Below are 22,592 nucleotides of genomic sequence, written 5' to 3'. Positions count from 1 at the left end.
TTTTTGGATGTCAATCAGATCGCGTCTTGAGAAGACTAAGTAGAGAGGAGTGTCTTAATATATATATAGAAAAAGACATTTTTGCCCCATACAACGCACGTGTTTGTTGTACACATGGAGAAAAAGATAGTTTTTTAATTCCAGAGGATTTCACTACATATGATACAAGGGTAACGTTATCTGTCGAGGAAGTTCTTGCAATTATTAAGACTTTTAAAAATCTAGTGTTAGAAGAAAGGAATAAAAAGATGGAAACAAGAGTGAGTTTTACAAAAATGGCAGAGGAACAGCTACTATATGAGACAGGATTAAATCATTCACAGTTTTCTGACATTCTAAATGCTGTTCAAGATGTATTACGAAACAGTGAATTTGCAGTTGGAATATATCTATCGCGGTTACATCACGGTTACACATTTGAAGAAATAGCAAAACGTTATTTTATTACACGACAAACAGCAAGTAATTACTGTGAAACTGTAAGACAGCATTTATTGGAAAGATATTGCAGCATCCATTTGTTAGCATTTAATGACCGAAATAAATTAATTACACATCAAACGGATTGTGTTAAACAACTCACACACCTACCTGTTTATTCAAAAAAGTTCTAACTTTATATTCCAACGTTTATCGTATTCTGGGCACAAACATAGGAATTTAATTAAACCTATGATGGCGGTTTGTACAGATGGCTACATAGCAAATGTTTGGGGACCATATCCAGGATCAAAAAATGATGCAACAATATTAAATGAGCTGTTGTCAGATTCTAATACGTGGAGTCAATTTAAACCGGGTGATGTTTTCCTTGTGGATCGTGGTTTTCGAGATTCTATAGAAGAAATAACCAGAAGAGGATACATTGCCAAAATGCCATCCTTTGCAGATGCACCACGGAAACCACTAACAGTTGAACAAGCAAATCAGTCACGACTCATTACGAAAAATCGTTACATCGTAGAAGTAATTAATGGACGTATAAAAAGTCGTTTTAAGTATTTTGATAGACGCATCCAAAACACAACGTTACCTACTTTATTCCACGACTTCAAAATAGCTTGTGCCATTTTAAATGCAACATTTACATCACCATCTACATCTGCCCTTGATCATTTAATTACAAATAGAATTTTGCAATATTCGAATAGAATTAATCATTTATCACAACTGATTCAAGCGGAAAATATGAATACAAAGCGAGCACAATTCCAACGTATGGAAGTTACAGAATTAGAGTTTTTCCCCAGATTAACATACAAAGATCTATGCTTATACGCATGCGGAACATACCAAATGAAGCAAGCACCTGGTTATTACGCCGACCATATAAATGACAGCGGAGATTTTGAATTTCAAGTTGCAGTACCATCATATAATATTGATTTTCAAAAATACCAGATTGATGTGGAACCAATTAACGCCATTTTACTTAAAACGAAACTGCATTCACGACACTCAAATAGTTTAAAATACTTTGTATATGTACTAATTGATAAAAGTAAAACCGCACTGGAAGCCATACTTGCACATTCATGTGGATGCAAAGTCGGAGCACGCGTTATTAGGTGCTGTTCCCATGTAGCCATGATTATATGGTACTTTGGATTTGCTCGATTTCATGCTTCTATTCATCTGCCTGCTGAGTTCCTTACTACGTATTTCGAAGACGGTTCGATATCCGAAGAAGAAGACGACGGAATGTAAAATATACGTAAGTTCCGTTATCATAACATTCATACTTTGAACGTATTTTTGTCAACTTTCCCATCGTTTCTCGGGAAAGTGATAAGGACATTTTTTGTTCCTTGGGAGACACTCTAAAAGATCCTGCATGAATTTTTCATTTCCGGGCGATGCCAAAAATGGGCATTTCTTAACACCCTCCTTTCTAACAGATACAATTCAGAGGATTAAAAAATAAATAGATTCTCAAAAACGGCTGTACTGACTTGCTTGTCATAAACGTGCCAGTAGTTTACATTTTGGATACGGCCCTTTGTATAAATTGTTGGCCACCCAAGAGACCTTACGAAAAAAAATAAAAATAAAAAATAAATAATTCGTTAAGTTTACGAGTGAACCGCGGGTACGCTACGGAACAACATGGTAGATGTCAGAGATTTCCAGCATTAGCAGATCAGTCAGTGAAATGAACCGTAACGTACATGCAGCATCGGAAAATTCAAAGACAGAAAATTATATTTTATTTTTAACTTTTGTTCATAGTGTTTGACTTTTGTTCCGTTCGGTCAGCTCGGGGATTTCCGCTCTTTTATGTTGCCAGATGCGGAACCGTGACTTCGTCGCAAAAGTCTTCGAATATGCCACATATGGCAAATTTCGTCGTAAAATAATTGAGCGCTTTGTCAAACGAAAGCGCTAGGCCCGTATTGACTAGCGAAGGGTTATATTGTTCCGCGGGTGGTACGATCTTCGAGGTCAACATCGGCCGACCGTCAACTACCATCACCAACTTGTGGAACAATATAGCCATAAAACAGCTGCAAAACACGTGCAGCAACTCGTCGCGTTTTAATCCGGAGTCCCGTTGTTTCCTTGGCAAATTAACGCGGCCTTCAACTTGGGGAGGATACCTCGGTCACCCTCGTCCAGGGTGACCTGGGACTCTTCCTCCACCACGTTCGAGTGTAAGGGAGGAGTTTTTTCGCCCAAACGGGGCCTGAAAATGGATCCTCCTTCCCCAAGTCGATGGCCAATTGATCGAACCGAAAAGTCAACGCGAAAATCGGTTGACAACCCTAAAATCGCATGTCGGAGGAGGTTCGAGCTGAGGAGGAAATGGGCTCCGAAATCATCGGACACTACTCATTTAACAGTCAAAGTAAATGTTTGGTAAAGCACTCGCAAAATCGTCAAAGGAATCATCTCGTAGAAATCTCATTTCTCGTGCTTCCAGCAAATAGACAAAACGTGACATCGTTTCAACTTTTAACTTTCGTTTATAGTGTGTAATATAGTGTGTTATAGTGTTTGACTTTTAACTCTCACTTATAGTGTATAATTGTAGTGTTTGACTTTTATCTTTTCATAGTGTTTAATTTTTGTCTTGCAACATGGAAGCTGTCAATACCAGTTACAGAGAGTTAGTTGATATTGTTTTGTTCAGCAATCGTAAAATCTGTAAATGTGTCGAAACTATTAATGTTAAATATCCAGACATTACAGAAAACGTGATGGAAGAGATACGTAACAAATTAATGAAAATTTTCATACCAAATTTTTCAAAAAAATGGCAATCTGCATCGCGAAACAAAAATGTCTTTATGAAGAGGAACAAAAAATGGTTGGATCAAACCTTTTCAATTAGTTTGGATCTCGCAGAAAATGTTGCGGATACTGAGCCAGGCCCTTCCCAACATTTTCAAACAGGAAGGCCAGAGAAAAGTTTTGATGAGTGCTGTGATCGAGCTAAACGATACAAAGTCAAGCAATTATGCGACAATTATTCTGAAGAATTAATTGTTATGGCTGGGTGTACAATTGAAAATTCGTCAATACCTACCACCACATTCAGTCCAGAAGAAGCATTGGCTTTAGTTCTTGACGCTTCATTATCAAAATACCAATATGAAATTCTTAGGAAAGCAACTCAGAAGATTGGTCATGATACTTTCCCATCTTACCATAAATTATTAAATACGAAGAAAGAGTGTTATCCTTCGAATGTCGACGTAACTGAAAGTTGTGCGAGTGTTAATTTACAGAAATTATTAGATCATACTACTGCAAGAATTTTAAAAACCAAAAGCGAGGAACTTACAACAATAGAAAGTGAAATGACACTTGTTTTTAAATGGGGGTGTGATGGATCATCCGGGCACAGTGAATATAAGCAGGCTTTTGATGAAGAAAACGTCACAGATGCAACAATGTTTCTCACATCCCTTGTTCCCCTACATCTACATGAAAAAGAAAACGATTCTGTAGTGGTCCGGAAAAACACAAGACCTTCCTCTACGAGGTTCTGTAGACCGATTAAATTTCAATTTGCTCCAGAGATATCAAATAATATAAAAAATGAAGTTGCAAGAATGGAGACAGAAATTCAAAATATTAATAACACCACAATTCAAATAGATGGCAGGACATATAGTGTAAACCATAAACTCTTATTTACCATGATCGATGGTAAAATTGCACAAACAGTGACTAATACACCATCCATGGCAGTGTGTTATATATGCAAAACGAAACCATCGGAAATGAACAATTTAGATGCCATAAGAAATAAACCTGAAGCTGCAAATGCCCTTAACTTGGGATTATCACCTCTACATGCACAAATCAAATTTATGGAATACATTCTGCACATTGCATGTAACTCATCCTTTAAAAGTTGGAGAGTGAAAGAAGGAATGGAGTGAAAGAGTGGAAATGGAAGTCGATGGCGGAGGGGGCGAGCGGAAGTAGAGGCGTAGGGGAGAATTAAGGAGAGAGAGAGTGTAGGTTAAGGTTAGCTTAAGAGTAGGTTAAGAGAGAGGGGGACTGGCGGAGGCGAGCGAGCGGAATGAGAGAAAGGGGAGAAAAGCGAGCGGAGCGGTAGAATAAGAGTAAGAGATAAGTTAGGTTAAGGAAGGTTGTAAGGAAGGTTGTAAAGTAAGGAGGAGTGCTTGTAACCCTAAGGGGAAGGCAATAAAGTTATACTACTAAATACTTTTACATGGGAGCAAAATAATAACAGCTGCTATGTTACTGTAGCGACCGGTCGTGCGCACATGGGAAAGTTTTTCTCTCGTGCAAACGGCCCACGTAATTTACGACTCTCGTTCGTCGAAGCTGTTTTTGAGGAAGATATTTTCCAGACTCGCGTATCGAATGCGTTTAGTAAATTCTTTTCCTAAGCCCCTCAACAGCAAATAGAGACCGTCGTAAATTAGGGATTTCCAGAGGACACTCGACGCGTACCCATCGGAGTTTCGCCAAGTGGGCCCAGCGCGGGTGGTCCGAAGGAAATCTTGCAGTGAGGGCGCAACGTCGTCCCCCTCAATCACCACGCCGTTTTGAAAACAAGCACGCCGTGGGCGTAAGAAATAGGCGGTGATTTGGGAAAAAATAAACGGCCCTGATTGGAAAGGCCCAACGCGTGGGGTTAACCAATCAGGGTTGTTTAACAATTTTGCCAGTGCAACCGAGGGGTCGACATGGAGACGAGCGAGGAATAACGACACTTGGTTTTGCGCGCTCTAACCAAAAACGACGAGAAATAAAGAAAGTTTTGTCACCCCACAAAGAGTGATTTCCTACGACAACCTATCCCAACATTACCAATAGAAATGCTAACCGAGAAAGCTCAAGAAGCAAGAAATAAAGACTATAGAAAATATCGGTTGAAACACTCAAGAAAATGTTCTCGGATATGCGCCAATGAAGATACGACCCTAGTAGCACAAAAATATTGGATAAATATTATTTTCAAATATTGGAAAAATATTTTTAAAGCCACATTTTTTCGTATGAGAAAAATATTGGATCTGAATATTGTATACATGTACAAAAAATATAAATTGAATGTTTAAAAAATGTAAGCTAAATATTCAGAAAATATAAACGAGATATTTAAATAACATTCAATAAAATCTTTAAATTTAAGAAAAAGTTATACAAAAAATTAATGTGTATATATATATCAACTACTTTCTGTGCACTACTTCAGGAAATATTGTACTTTGTCTTCGAAAAAACCTTGTTATACATTCAGAAATTTTTATACTGCTGGGGCGGGATTAGAACTCGGGACCTACCGTTTACTGTGTGATGTGATTCCTCGCTGAGCCATGCGAACCTACGTTGTTACATTCATTACTTTTTAGACTTATAAAGGCTCAAATATATAAAATAAAATATATATATATATATGCTCGTATCAAAATCATATAATTATTAGAAGAGATAAACTTCTGTTAAAAAAATTGTTTAGTTAAAATTCAAACTACTTTTTTTTAATGACGCATATTATTAATAGTATGTTAACGATATACAGATATATATTAGGTTGGGCAAAAAGAAATCCATTATTTTGTCGGTAGATGTCTGTAGTGATCGATATCTCGTAAAGTATCGATCAAACAATTTTAGATTTATGCTCTTTGCAAGGTGACATTTCACACTAAAAAATTTCTTTTGTTGTTTTTTATTTGGTCTATTCAGTTGTGAGTTACAGGTTGTTAAAAATGGAAGTCAAGAAAAAGAAAATTCGATACATTTTATAGTTTTTCGTTGATAAAGGCGAAAATGCAAGCCAGGCGGCTGAAATTGTAAATAGTGTTTATGGTCCCTATACTGTAAGGGCTAATTACGTGCAATTTTGGTTTCGTCGATTCCGTTCAGGTATTTTTGATGCTAAAGATGCACCTCGCACAGGCAGGTCCGTCGTCGAAAATGTCGATAAAATTACAGAAATAATCGAAGTTGACTGACATGTTAGTAGTTGTAGCATCGCCCAGGAGCTAAAGATCGACCATAAAACAGTTTTAAACCATTTGCACAAAGCTGGATTCAAAAAGAAGCTCGATGTTTGGGTGCTACACCAATTAACACCAAAAAACATGATGGATTGAATTTCCATCTGCGAAGCCTTAGTCAAACGGAATGAAATCGACGGATTTTCCATTTCTTAAACGGATGGTGACTGGGGATGAGAAATGGGTCACATACGACAATATTGTGCGAAAACGATCGTGGTCAAAGCGCGGTGAAGCAGCTCAAACGGTGGCCAAACCAGGACTAACGGCCAGGAAGGTTCTGCTATGCATTTGGTGGGACTGGAAAGGAATCATTTATTATGAGTTCCTTCCATATGGCCCAACACTAAATTCGAATCTCTACTGTCAACAACTGGACCGTTTGAAGCTAGCGATTGACCAGAAACGGCCAGAATTGGCCAACAGAAGAGGTGTTGTGTTCCAGCAGGACAACGCTAGGCCACACACGTCTGTAGTGACTCGCCAGAAACTCCGGGAGCTTGGTTGAGAAGTTTTAATGCATCCACCATATAGTCCGGACCTGGCACCAAGTGATTACCATCTTTTTCTCGCATTGCAAAACTACCTGAGTGATAAGAAATTGGCATCAAGAGAATATTGTGAAAATCGGTTACTAGAGTTTTTCGCCAATAAGGACCAAGATTTCTATGAGAGAGGCATTATAAAGCTACCTTTAAAATGACAATAAATTATAGAACAAAACGGCGCATATTTGACCCAAATCGGAAAATCCGAAACATGTTAAATAAAGTCTTGAAGTTCACGCAAAAATAATGGATTTCTTTTTCCCCAACCTAATATTTCCTCAAGTACTTCCATCGTAGGTAAGCATCGAAACACATACAATATATTTGTTAACTGTACTACAATTGCGAATATATTTTCTTTTCAAGATCCAAGTTCACCATTTTCTAATAATTTAAATTTATTTTATAATACTACAATAAATTTTATCCAATTAACAAAATAATATTTGATTAGTTGTTAATTCATTTATTTTATTAACACATACAAAAAATTAATAATAATTAAAAGAATGTTTAATCTTACAGTTCAATCATATTACGTAAGACGTAAGAGCTAAACGATTATTTTTCATACACAACTTTGTTGCATTAATGTTCTTATAATATAAACACATGTCGATTAAGTGACATACACGAATTAATGTAAATTAAAAGTAAACATTTTACTTCGCATCATATTCTGGAACAAATATTCATCCATGATAAACATAAAATATTTCCTAAATATTTAAAAATAAATATTCTACTTCAAATATTACATAAAGATTCATTTTATAATGAGGAAAAATATATTTTCCATGATATGAAATAAATATTATCTGTATATTAGGAAAAAATATTCTATTTCTAATATTAAATAAAGATTTGTTTTATAATGAGAAAAAATATTTTTTTCATAATATGAAATAAATATTATATGCATATTTAAACAAAATATTCTATTTCTAATATTACATAAAGATTCATTTTATAACAAGAAAAAAATATTTTTTTCATAATATGAAATAAATATTATCTGTATATTAGGAAAAAATATTCTATTTCTAATATTACATAAAGATTCATTTAATATTCAGAAAAACATATTTTTCTCGTAACATGAAATAGATATTTCCTGCATATTTAAAAAAAAATATTTGTTACTTAATATAAAATAAATATTGTATGTATATTTGAATATTAAAAAAAGATTGAATCTCTTTTTAATATTATATGAATGTGTATACAATATTTTGTGCTACTAGGGTAGGTTCTTCCGATCCGTACATAAATAGTTTTCGAACAGTGCCAAAGAAAATAATGTTTGAACTCAACAACGATGTGACGGCTTTACTTGCAGAGGACAATGATTAGGTAATTACAAGATAAATATAACTATCTTTCTTTTTCATAGTTAATTTAAAACGTATTTTTCTTTACAAATCAGAAAACTATTTGTTACGTTTGCATAAATGTGACTGTTTGCAACGAAAAAGACATTTCTTAATTTCTCGTCTTTTATCACAAATTATTACTTCATTTTGGATCAGTCATTTCATTTTTTGAAATTTTTACTTCAGATTTATAATTAGCGACCTCGAAAACGTGGGAATACCAATTTTTACGCAAATTGAATCTGTCATATTGATGCTATCGTATTTTTTCCTTAATATGGGTAGTTTGAACCACTGTGCGTGGCGGCAAAATGCCGAGCACGCGTTGCCGACGAACATTTTCTCAACCTGTGACAATTGAAAACGGCTTCTACACTTCTGTTGGACAGTTTCTTTCTCAGAAATGTTTGCAGAATCAGATCCTGCGTATAGTTTTCGTGTAAGTAAAGAACTTTACGTAAATATGCAAAAGTATTGTGTAGAAAATACATACTTCAAAATACTTTTCTAAACTTTGGCGATCATTTTCAACCGTTCAAAAGCACAAAATACTATAACTATCAATGTTAGCATATTCAGGAATTTCTGCTCAAAATTGAGCGTTTTTACAAAAACTCGTGTTTTTCGAAAACTGACGGTGATACAGTAACTCCGCTTCCAGATTCGTGTTTAGGAAACGAAGTTCTACAAGAATCACAATTAGTGGATATGGCAGAATAGAAAAAAAATTTTATTTGTAAAACAGTGTAATTTATTCGTCTTCTGACTACGAGGCATGGGTTTGACAAATTTTAATCTGATGATACAGACCTTGAAAATTAGCCTCATGATTATAAACCAACAATTATCACACGCCATTGTTAAAAATATGGTTGCAAGTTTCGTGTCTACTGTTCGGGAAGTATAAAGTACAGAGAACTGATATTTACTTTTTAGGTGTTCCCCGACGTCTAAATTGGAAACAGAGAAAAAGAAGAACAGACATAGTGTGTTATTGCTTCATATCAATGTTTGACCACATGTTGCAAGACAATTAATGGAATTAAAGTACTACATTTTTCCATAACTCCTTTATTTTTCTGATTTTCCTCCCATAGACTATCATTTTTCAAAAAATTTATACAGTTTTTTGACTGGAAGGGTACGTCAAGAAGAATTGGATTCAAAACTTACATTCAAAGAACTGCTTTCTGTGCTTCAGCAACTGTTTGAGGACACTAAAATGACGAAAACAATTTTTATAAGCAGGTGTATACCTAATGAAAGCAATCTTGTTCCCAATTTATAGCTATTTTTTCACTCCAGTGATGTATTTACCTTCAAAGAAAGTGCTTGAAATGGCTAAATACAAATCTGTAGATGTTCTTCCAAAGAGTTTCTCAATCTTTCAAATACTTTAGATATTTTCTCGTCCGCGTTGCTTAAATATTTCAACATTGGCAACGGATGTTAAATAAGCAAACCTTTTCAAGCCAACCCAAGAAGCACAATACGGAAGATTTAAATCTGAGGAACGAGTAGGTCAAGCAATAGATCCTGCACGAACTATCCATTTGTTAGAAAATCGTTTGCTCAAGAACTGATTGGCTACTCGGCTGAAATGTGGCGGTACGCCGTCATGCATAAACCAACTGCGACGTGCAACATGTAATGGACCTCTTTCAATAATTCATGCAATTGATTCCTTGAGAAATTGACACAAAATTGCCTTGTTAGTCTACTATTAAGGAAAGCAAAGTTTTATAGAGAAATTTATGCAAATAATTTAGTAGAATTAGTTACACAACTTCTGAGAGTACGAGAACTGTTGTGAATTCATCATATTTTTTGGATACACAGTGTATAATTTAACAAAAACCAATCTACTAAACGAAAGGTTCTTCGTAGTACTAGATAAAGCACAGCAGTTGGTGTTTCCAAATTCGACTCCATTTCATCGTTATTGAAATCGTGTAACTAAATATTTCTTAAAATACGAAGACATATAATAATTATCAAACTCGCTATCAAAATTTCTTCCTGCCCTTAGATATATAAAATTCTCTCTTGGACTAAACGAAAGTGTAGAAGACATAGTTGATTCGATTATCTGGATCTAAAACGAGACGACATTCACACATGTTACTTTGGCTAAAGAACTATTTTTTGTGAAATGTAATCATCAATTATTAATTAACTATATTATTGTATACAATTCTGAGACGTAAATAAAGATGATGTCTGACGTTAACAATGTTTTTTTATTTTATTCACCTGTCATATTTTTTCAAAACATGACACTGCACATAATGCAGGTTTTCCGATGCAGCTTGAACAATATCTAAGGGGGAAATGTTCAATTTACAAATCACGTTTGGGGCTTATTTTAAGAATCATTACAGTATACCGCACAATTATCATCATTGTACCTTTATATTTAATATTATAAACTTCTTTTCGTAATGGAAAATATAACTGTTTGTTACTTTTTCTCTACTACAGCTACTCTGTAAAGATAAAATAACCCGGCAGATTTGGAAATTTGTTGTATTGTAGACTTTCGCGTAAAATTTAATAAGGATATTTGATAATGATAATGGTAAAATGTTATCTCTGATCATTTCTTCTCGTAGAACCGTGAAATTCAGGAAGATGAATACGTCAGTCGCTGCGGAGAATTCAGACAGCCAGGATCTCATTTTAAGCATTAAATGCACTATGCAGTTGGATCCGTTGCATACCAGGGATGCTGCAACACGAAGCTAACGCAGGACGTAACATATTTCCCACTTTGAAACGCGCACACTCATCATTTGATTATGGCACTAGTCCGATGAAATCTGAATCTCATTATCTCTTTCGAGTTTACAAAGTTATTATTTTCCGCATCCGATGTGTGGAATGCAATAAGCGGCGAAATTTTCCGCACCATTAAATGGAGGAATTATATTGTTTGCACGAAAAATTGGATAAACTTTGACAGATAAACGATTTCCGTGCAGAATACAACACAGTCGCTGATTTACGCTTCGCTTATTGCATTTATATTTTTCATCAAAAAGCAAAATAATACAAATATTCCTTGTGGAATATTCATACGTGGAAGTTTAAAATAATTATACGGAAAGTTCAATAATTGATGGTATAAAAGACAGTACAATCATTTCATATGAAAAATGGAATACAAAAAATAATATAAACTTTTTTTATACATTTCCGTTTTCCAGATAACTGACGGTGAAAATTCGGCGCGATTCGGTATAATTTATCTAGTGCAGGGTTTCTCAAACTTTTCCAAATATGTTAGCGGGTACTTACGAATTTTCAGAAGAAAAACTATTATATCGTAAAATCAGAAAAATTGTCGAATTATTTTCCAATGTCGTCCCAGTCTCTCATATCGTAAGTTTATTAACTTTGTTGAAAGTATAATTTCGAGGTTTAACTCTTCTGGAACATGTCGCCTAGTTTCTCCTCTTTTTCAGCTTTGCGTCTGCGACGAAATTCACGTAGGCTTATTCTTGCGCTTGTTACGTTATCCCTATCGAATTCTTCATCTTTCGATTCGGCTCACCGACATTTGGCACCACTACGCAATCAAGCTGCTCAGCCATCGTGATCATCTGATCCTGCTCAACCATGATCTAGTTCTGCTCAACAAAATAAATTGCCAGAAATTAGCATGCCATCTTTTTCTGGTAATTATATTGAGTGGCCAGCATTCCGTGATTTCTTCAAATCATTGGTCATCGACAACACTACCATCACGGATGTTCACCGCATACACTATTTGCGCTCAAATCTAAAGGGTAGTGCTGCTCAACTTATTGCCTCAATGCCCATTGAAGCTGATTCATTCTCTTCAGCTTGGGCAATACTCAATAAAAGGCCACAGCTCCGTCATCAAGTGCAACTCAGAAGATTTGAACAAGTTCCTCAGCTCGTTGACAGAATCATTAAATGCACTCAAAGCACTGAATGTTCAAATTGAATCATGGGATCCAATCTTAGTGCATCTCATTACTCAACGTTTGTCTCGACAGCTCATCGAAGCATGGAAGAATAAATTGGGATTCATCGTCAACTCTACCAACATTACAGCAGCTCACTACATTATTGGGGGCAGAGCAAGAGCACAAGAACGTCTGGAAGCGAATCATCCTATTGCCATCCCATCAATACAATCAAAACCTACTTAACTATCTACATCTTCATCAATTTGCTATCTGTTTAAAATTCTCTAAATTATCAAAAACCTGTGAATAGTTTCGAACGTAGAGTGTACTATATTAAATTATGAAATATCTATAATTTGTACGTTAAGTTATAATTGTTTTCTTGTACTTTACAGACTGTGGATCTTGTACTTCCATCCTGGAAACCAGCAGGACCATGCAGATGACTTCGCTGATGTATTTCACTGGACAATATCATCGTCATCGTCGCAGAGGTACATACAACGTGTTAAGGATTCTAAAGGAACCTTAACATCGCGAGGTTTATGATACGGACTTGACTTCTCCGCTATTTTTGAGGATTAGGCCTTCAAGACATTTTTACTTGCTAAATTACGTTACGGCCATTAAGGAAACTCCAAACTCCACACGGGACATGGAATCCTTGGAGCTTCCTTGCCTCAATAGCGATTGACGTATCGTAAACCCGCGTTGGCACACAGCTGCGGACCACCGGGGTCTTGCGGTCATTGGGTATTTCCCAAATTGTTAATAATAATGCAGCGTTCTCGCTCACTCCTGCACGGTCTACCTGGACACTGGACAGCAGGGTGGGCGGGAATGTTGCAAAATGCAGGAAACGCCCTGCCAAGGTGACAACTTTGAGGATTGGCTTGACCAATCCTCACACCGGTTCGCGCTGCGCGTTTTCGTCACCTTGGCAGGGGAAACCGAGCATAGGTTAAGAGTAGTTTTACTTCTTAGCATTAGATTCGTTTGATCGAGCCTTACACACTCGAGTCGACTCTCCGCAAGCAAAACCATTCTTGTGTAATTAAAAAGAGCAACGGGCTCTTCCTTGAAGCAACGGGCTTCAAGGTTACCGGTAATTTCTCAAACACCAGTTTGGGTGGTCCTTCGAGAACGGAAAGGGAACACAGTACGGAGCTGTGTAATACGCACGGTCCGCGCACTACAGAGCACGAGGGCATAGTAGCTACGCGGCCGAAACACAACGTCATCGTAGTCAACGATTGGTGACTCGCATGTGATTTTTGTTCCTCCGGCCCCTAATTATGTTGTAGGACAAAAGGTCCGAATCAACACGGGTGACTGGTTGTACACTTGGTATTTTTGCCGAATTTAGTGACCGCAAGTATGAATCAAACCAGTGAGTAGTAACATGCACTATTATATTTTTCCTAGTTCAGGCTAGGACTCTCTTGTGCTTCGCGATTTCTATTATAACAAATAAAAGCTCCATAGTATGGTGAAGTATTTTATTAAATTAATTATATTCACTATAGAATGATTATTGAATATATAATTTCGAATATTGATTATTTCTTATATTGTTCATGTCTCGCATTTAAATATAATTTCATAACTTTGATTCCAAGATACCAAACTCTTTCCTAACATATTGGAAAATATAATGTTTCAATCCATGTACAAGAAAACATTTCGCGACGGATAAATTCTCGAGTCAAGCATTATGTACTATTTGCATCTTTAAAAAATACGTTTTGACGACAAAATCGTCCGAGATTTGAATATTTTAATTAATTTGCTTCAATAATTTACCTTAAATTTTCAAAGTAAATTGTTTTATTGTACAGTCATGATTAAAATCTTTCCTCTTAAATAATTCAATTTTAATCAGAATAATTTTCTTTTCTAATAATATCGTTCATTATTAATGTATATTAAACTTTGCTCTTTATTTATCACAAATAAAGAATCGTTCGTAGTACTTTCCGTTAATATTTGTTGGTGCTTTCATGTAATATTATCACGTATCTACTAGAAATTCTGCCGGAATCGCGAAAAAAGTCGAGTCAGTTTCGTGCATTTCTTTACATGTCCAATCGACATCAATTATGATATCTGCAAAAGTAATTATTAATTCATAGACCATATTTCGGATTCGTCGATCTTTAATTAAGATCGTTGTTCAATTTCACGTCAAACGTGAATAACACGAGTCTGACTTGTAATCGACATTTCGTCAAAACATAAATATCACGAGTCGAATTCGTAAATATCGATATTCCGTCAATCGACATATCGTGTTTCAAGTTCCGACAATAGGGCTCGTTCTGATCATTTGGGCGTATGGGTTAGGCACCGCTTCTTTCGAATTTCAGCATAGTGCAAGGGGTTAATTGGCAAATCGGCACTTGCTCATCCCTCGTGAGTCAGCCCACCCTAATCAATAAGTCCCATCCATTGGGCCTAAGGAACCTCTGGAACTAATTAAAGAATGCGCGTCGCGTAATGGCTTCACTGTATGCCAATTTCTATTGTTTAACTAGGTTCTAAGAGGTAAAGTTGGACATGGGCGTTAAGTAATTTGGAGGATCTTACGCCCTCGTACTATTAACGGTCGAAAAATAAGGAATGCGTCTTAAGCAGCCCTACAGTAAATCATGTTTGGAATTTCAAACAATTACAACAATTAAAATACAATTTCAAAAGTTTCTTTGTTAACGATATCAGCGGAAAGAAAAAATTGAGAAACCCTGATTTAACGTGTCTGACCATTATTCGTTATTTCTACTTGTGTTAAGTGGTTGTATTATGTTGATATGGTATCACTTGTTTTAAGCGGTTTCAAGACAGAAAGCAGTAAGATAAACGAAAATTAGTCAATGATTAAAAATACCAGCATAAGTAATAATAACGAACGATGGTCAGAAACGTTCACCAAGTCGTACTCACGATTTTTCACTAAAAATAAAGCATCTCACGAACAAATTTTATTCTATATTTTCGATTCACTTTTTCATATAAAACGACACTATTATCGTTTGTACCACACAACACTGTGTATATGTAAATAAAACTAGAAGCAGTGGTTGAGCAAACAATTTCATTTATTCGTTGATAGGAAAAATATTTGAATAAAGATTTTCGATCTTATATTCAGTGAGAGATAGAGTATTATTTATACAGACAGTATTTATGTAGTAAAAATATGAAAATAAAAAAAAGCTTTATCTTTTTAACTCTCGATTAACCGATTCCGAGATTATCCAATATGAATTCTAAAATATTAATGGACTCATTACGTTACTCCTATTCACGCTTCTCGTAAAAATTTAACAAATGTTCACAAAATTGTTTACCCAAATACACATTACATAATCCATATATTGTAATCCACAAACGTTATTACTATATGTTATGTACATTTATATAACGATAATATTATTATCGTTTAAACAAGAATAGCAAATTAATTCGTAGTTCATTTGTAGTAATAAGGTAAACAAAAATCCTATTAGGTCAGATAATCGAAGGACTACTGTAATTACATATTATACATAAATCTTGGCAAAACTTAGGTAAGGATAACATTTCTTCAAGAACAAAATGTTTCTGCACTACCATTAATTATAATTAACATTTCGTAGAGTTCCTCCATTGATGAATGGTTTCTCAAGATTGGTTAAACGTGGACTAATACTGAATTTTTAATCGAATCAAGTGATACAGTATTCCATTCGTCTTTCAAAATCTGTTTAAGAGACGCCTTTGATCATATATGTATGATGCTTTCGAACTCGTTCTTAAAATTCCCACTATATGTGCTCGATCAGATTTATATCAGATGATCGTGAGAGAGTAGCTAATGTAAAAGATATATTATACAGGAGTCTGTAATGCAGTCACAGCTGGGTAAAATTTACAGAGAAAATATTTTGAATAATAAATTCTTTACAATTTAAATACGAAGCAAAATTTCTGAGAATAAAATATTTTTATTTATAGAATTCATAACTATTAGGGAAAAAGGCGAAATCCGGCATAAATAAATGGAATACGTAAAACACTAATATTTAATGTGACACACGAAAGGAAAAGTAGTTAATGTCTTTTTGTTTTTAACGATAACATGTTGCTATTAGGTTGTATAAACGTGGACCACCCAACAGCGGCACGTAGCATACAGAAATGCATCTCTAACAATAAGACATTCATAGTAAAATATTTTATTTTAACAATTTGAAGCATGAAATGGAATATTTTTTTTTGGTGTTTTTCACCATAAAATGAAATATTTTATTTTAATAACCTAAAGCGTAAAATACTTCCTCTTTGTTTTATAAACACGCGTTTGAAGGAATTCTTAATTCGAAAATAAATTGTGGAAACAAATAACGCAAGAAATAAAATTTGCAAATTAAATTTATTTACTTCTTTCTAAATGTAGCTATTACTAGTAGCACTCTCTAGGAAAAGTTCTTAATTTTATACTTCAAGTGAAACAAATAACGATATTTTACTCTTTAAATAAATAAACTGTTTTATACTATTATACAAATGTTTTCAGTAACCTTCAAATAAAATATTATGTTGGGTGGTATTTAATAATTGCGAGAAGGTCCTTTGAGGTAAACACATACATACATTATAAGAAAAAGTAAAGAGATAAATTTAATCGTACAGAACAATATAAGTTTAACGCAAAACGCAATAACACGTGTTTTACTATAACTGTAACGGCATACACGTCTGGAGGGGATGGGATCCCGAATGAGGCATGGAAGTATGAGGGGTAGATCTGGCGTGGGAGATCTGTAGTTGAGTGTGGGACGGGGAGGGGTGGCCGCAGGGTTGGAAGGAAGGGATTATTGTACCGCTGGCAAAAAAAGGGGCCGGGGCGAGGGCGCAGGAGTATACGGGGGTGACGCTAATGCCGACCCTCTATAAGATTTATGCGGTGGTGCTGGTAGGGAGGTTGGAGAAGGAGGTGGAGGGGAAAGGCATGATCTCGGAAAACCAGGCAGGGTTTAGGAGAGGGAGGACCACGACGGATCACATTTATGTGTTAAACCACATTATAGGAAAGATGAGCACAAGGAGGAGAGGCAAGGCGGTGGCGCTCTTCGTTGATCTGCGGGCGGCGTTCGACACGGTGGGTAGGAGGGTGCTATGGGAGGCGATGGAGAAAAGAGGGGTGAGGGAGGGGCTGAGGGAAAGAGTGAGGGAGATATATAGGGAGACGAAAAGCAGAGTGAGGGTGGGAGGGGAGGGATTCTGGACGACAAAGGGGTTGAGGCAAGGGTGCTCGCTGAACCCGATACTTTTTAATATGTTGATAGCGGATGTAGAGGAGGAGTTCAGGAAAGGAAGGTGGGGAGGGGTTGAAGTGGGGGGAAGGAGGATTTGCACGCTAGCATATGCCGATGATCTGGTGCTGTTGGCGAGGGAAGAGGAAGAGATGGAGAGTATGATTAGGCGGTTGGAAGGATATTTGGAAAAAAAGAGGCTGGAGATAAACGTAGGAAAAACAAAAGTGATGAGGTTCAAGAAAGGGGGAGGTGGGGAAAGGAAGATGGATTGGAGATGGAAAGGGAAAAGGATAGAGGAGGTGAAGGAGTTTAGGTATTTGGGATATGTGTTTAAGAGGAATGGGGGGCAGGAGGCACAAATTAGGGATAGGGTAAAGAAGGCGGGGGTGGCAATGCGGCAGGTATGGGGGATTGGTAAGAGGAAGTTTGAGAGGGATTGGGGAAGGAGGATGTGGCTGTTTGATACCCTGGTGTGGTCAGTGGCGGGATACGGGGTGGAGATTTGGGGGTGGAAAGAGAGAGAGGATATGGAGAGAATGCAGGAGAGGTACATCAGGTGGTCGCTGGGGGTGGATTGGAGGACACCGGGGTATATGGTGAGAGAGGAGACGAAGAGAATGAAGTTGAGGGCGGGGGCAGGAGAAAGAGCATGGAGATACGAGGAGAAACTAGGTAGGGGAGAGGGAGGGGAGTTGGCCAGGTGGTGCTTGGTGGTGGTGAGGGAAAGGGAAAGGGAAGGGGAGGTGGAACTGTCGGCATGGGAGAGAGAAAGGATGGAGTACAGAAGGGAGAGAGGGATATGGGAAGGAGGGGAAGGGAGAAGAGGGCGAGAGGAGTCGGAGGGATGGGGGGAGCAAGATGGTAGGAGGCAGGAAGAGGAGAGAAGAGCCAGGATAAGGCAGTCCAGGTACAATAAGTGGTACAGGGAGATCGTAGTGGAAGAGGTACCGAAGTATTTGAGGGCAGGGTGGGGAGAGGCGAGGTATAGGCTGGGGAACGAGATGAGGGGGGGGGAGATATTGGGAAGAGGAGGAAGAGAGGAAATGTAGGATGTGCGGGGGGGGGAGAAGAGACGTGGGAGCACGTCTTGGATCGGTGTGTTGGGGATGAGGCAGAGGAAAAGGGGGTTGGGGAAAAGATAAGGGAAATTTTGGACGAAGAAGGGAAAGGGGAGGGATGGATGAAAAGACTGGAGGAAAAGAGGAGAGAGAGAGAGGTGGAAAGCGGGGAGAGAGTTCAGGAAGGAGGGAGGTAGGAAAGGAGGAAGGAGTGAAAGAAGGAGTGGAATGAAAGTATGGAAATGGAAGTCAAAGGCGGAGGAGGCGGGCGTTGAGATACGGAGGCGTAGTTTTAAGGTTAGAAAGTAGGAAACGAAGCGAGGCGAAGCGATTGGTACAAGGCGCGTAGGTTAAGGTTAGGTTAAGAGTGTCTAGTTCCGAACCGTAACAGCTTCGGAAAGTCCCCATTGTGCCGCAAAATTCTAAACTCCTTAAAGGCACGTACCAGCAATAAACTCGTACGTCAGTCGATGTCGCATCAGTCCCCTTTTAAGATTATTTTTTGGAAGTCACAGAAACTTTCTCTTTTACGGTTCTTACGGCCTTACAAGTATGATTTACAAATCTAGCGAACCCACGACTCTATTGCGTACGTCTCCACCGGTGGTCACCACCTGGGCTCGACCGTCATTTTCCGACCGTACCAAGGCCAGCCCAGGTGCTTGCAGCCGCCACTAGACGCGGCCCCGGGACGGATGGCGGCAGGACGATGTGACCTCGTCCTGCCGCTATGAGACAGGGCGATTACCGGGGGGACCGTGTGTCCCCCCGCGGGTGGGCGCAAAGCGCGGGCACGGGGAGGATACCGGAAGTATACTTCGAGCGATTCCCGGTATCCTCCCAAATCGTGCGGAAGGGTCACCGTGGGGTTTTTAGTGGGTAGGTCCCGCGCCCGTTATAATGGGCGCGGGGAATCCCACACACCCCTCCTGCCTCTCCCCAAAGAGGTGGGAGGGAGTCTTTCGAAGATTTTCCCCACGAAAAGGCCAGCCCAGGTTCAATCCTTAAGTTCAGAATAAGTACCTCCAAGTACGGAGGCGGATCCTCGGTTAGAAGACACCCCCAAAATTTTGACTCCCCTTCCAACGAAATTTTCATCTTTAAATACCACCGACAGACTCCGCGCAGAAAGTCTTCATCAAAAATCAGATTCGAAACCACATCACTCTCTCAACCCGAACATATCATTTTACACAGTGTTAAATTACTAGTTATTATTATAAGTGTTATTGTTATCATAAATAAAATTAGATTGTGTTCAATAAGGTTCTTCACAGTCCTTCCGTCCCATTACATCGTCGCGGAATTCGCGGAAGTGACCTTACAACTCACTTTAATAAAATTGCGATTGGTAGGACGGTTCAAAGAGTAGGATAAGCGAAAAGAGAGAGAGAGGGGAGGAAAGCGAACGAAGGAGGATAGGTAAAAGGTAGAAGTAAAGTTAGTTTAAGGAAGAATTGTGAAAGAAAGGAGGAAAGGCTCTGTAACCCTAAGGGGAAGTCAATAAAATCATACTACTACTACTACTACTACTAGTAGCACTCTCTAGGAAAAGTTCTTAATTTTATACTTCAAGTGAAACAAATAACGATATTTTACTCTTTAAATAAATAAACTGTTTTATACTATTATACAAATGTTTTCAGTAACCTTCAAATAAAATATTATGTTGGGTGGTATTTAATAATTGCGAGAAGGTCCTTTGAGGTAAACACATACATACATTATAAGAAAAAGTAAAGAGATAAATTTAATCGTACAGAACAATATAAGTTTAACGCAAAACGCAATAACACGTGTTTTACTATAACTGTAACGGCATACACGTCTGTTTTGTGGGGTTATTTTTATTGAGTGGTATGCCTGGTGAGTAAGTGTGGTATGAATGAGAATGGGTGTTGGCAGCGCTGGTGTGCGAAAGGGACGGCGCGTGAAGTCTCTTGTATGGAAGAGAGCGTGATGCGCACGTGGTGAGAATTGTATTAAAATATATACGTTATATTGTTAAATAAGAAAGGGGCTCATTCATTAGTCAACCTAATTCCTCCCACATGTTTGGCACGAGGATCTATACGGAAGTGTGATCTATGGATCGCTATCTAGAAACGATTATCTTCCGTGGTGGCGCCACAATCTATTTGCGGGAAGAGCAAACTCCTTGATATTATTTTAAAGAATTTTAATCCCATTCAGTATTTGATTTTTGTCACACATTTTTGAAAACACGTAATTAGAAAATATTAAATTTATATTCATCTGACAATATAGATAAATTTTACAAGTATAAATTATAATTTTCATATAGTTGAGTAAATTCTAAGCTTTTTTTATTTACTTCACTATTTAACTACTAAAAGGACATAAATAATAATACTGAATTATACTAGTTTGCATTATTTTCGCAATTAATTGTGCATTTTAAGTTAAATTATAAATGATCGCGTATACAACTATGGTTAATTGGCATCAACTTGTAACGGGAACTCCGGTTGAGTTCCCCGGTTTTGCCGGCTCAGTCGGTACGCCGGGTTCGCTTGCTCCTGTGCTAGGGGTATAAAAGTCCCTAAGCTAGTGGGGACGTGGTCCCGACGGTCGCTCGCGAGTACAGTGCTTCGCTGGGGGTAGTAGGAGTTCAGGAGGCGGAATTGGATGTCGCCGACTAATGGGGTCGGATGGCAGCGGACGCACCTCCACCCTTCCCTCGGCTAATAGAGGTCGTGAATCCGGAGGGGCTCTGCAGAGGCATTAGTCCCTACCGGTGACCGGATGTCCACGTTTCGTGGCCTTGATTGCCACGACGTCGGGACTGCGGGTTAAACGGTGCAGTGGGCGTCAAAGTCGGCTGCGGACGCACTCCGATTCTGACGCGCTCCGTTGGCGGAATTTGTAAGGGGGTACAAAAATTGAGAATCGCTCCGTATCGATTCGGTTGCTTTGCGCTCTTATCGGCGTAAGAGGCCAGCTAGCGGTGTCGAGCGTTCTGGCTGGTATCGCTCCGCGATCGCGATTTATACCCGCCGTGCGCCGTCTGGTGAGCGAGAACGCGCGTCGAGTCGGAGGCCATCGAGGCCTGGCCCGCCGCACCACCCGTGCGCCGAGGACCGCCCCCGCGGGTCCGACCGCCACCACCGCCCGCAGCAGAAATCTGCGCGGTGTAAGGCCGGGAGACAACGACACGGCCTCCACCCCCGGCACCACGAGTCGTTACCACCCTGCAGGCTCACCGCCCAGCAGCGGGACCCGTGCCGCCGTCCGTCGCCAGGAGCAGGCCGCCGGCCGGCATCTGGAACCGGCCTCAGCCGGCCCCAACGCCTATGCCCGCACCGACGCCCGCGCCGTCCACAGCGAGGACACCAGCCGGCACCCGCCGACAACCATCCGCCGCCCGAAGTCGGCCTCCTCCACTCCGAGTGGACCAGGCCCCACAAACGGAGGACCCGGGGCCACCACCGCTTGAGATTGAGATTGCTTCACAAATAATAAGTGGATTGGAATTTTTAAAAACAGTATTTTAAAATTCAAACTAGTAAAATGTACTACAAAAATCGAGATTGAAGAATGATTTAAGTTTGACTGGAGCCACGATTCAAAGCACAAAATACGAATTGTTTAAAAATGGTCGCTATATAGTTATATAAACGTCTTACAATCATACATTTAAAAAAGAAATTTAAAAAATGTCTTATAGAAAAATGATATACATATTGTGTAACAAAATTGATATTTCACAAAATATTTATCCTCGATTAAATACTCTTACTTTTATTCTACAAGGTTAATTTACGTAGTGTATGAATATTTTTGTGACTATAATTTACTATTTCTGCAGTTCTTTCTTATTATTTAAATAATCGAATAGAACAAATAAAAAGTTTTTCCATTTAACTTAAGTAGAA

At 38.3% G+C, this 22,592-nt stretch overlaps 1 protein-coding gene across 1 annotated transcript; it reads left to right on the top strand.

Moving 5' to 3' along the window:
- The first annotated feature begins 17,259 nt into the window (after positions 1-17,259).
- LOC122403516 lies at positions 17,260-18,687 on the top strand. Its single transcript, XM_043407071.1, has one exon. The coding sequence runs from the start codon at positions 17,260-17,262 to the stop codon at positions 18,685-18,687; it is 1,428 nt and encodes a 475-aa protein (XP_043263006.1).
- Positions 18,688-22,592: the final 3,905 nt, after the last annotated feature.

This window comes from Colletes gigas, unplaced genomic scaffold (genome assembly GCF_013123115.1).
Source record: "Colletes gigas isolate AHSC1104 unplaced genomic scaffold, ASM1312311v1 Colletes_gigas_Sc00057, whole genome shotgun sequence".
In the NCBI taxonomy this organism is placed as follows: Eukaryota; Metazoa; Arthropoda; class Insecta; order Hymenoptera; family Colletidae; genus Colletes; species Colletes gigas.
Note: the sequence above shows the minus strand (reverse complement) of the source record. Positions and strands in the feature narration are given on the sequence as shown.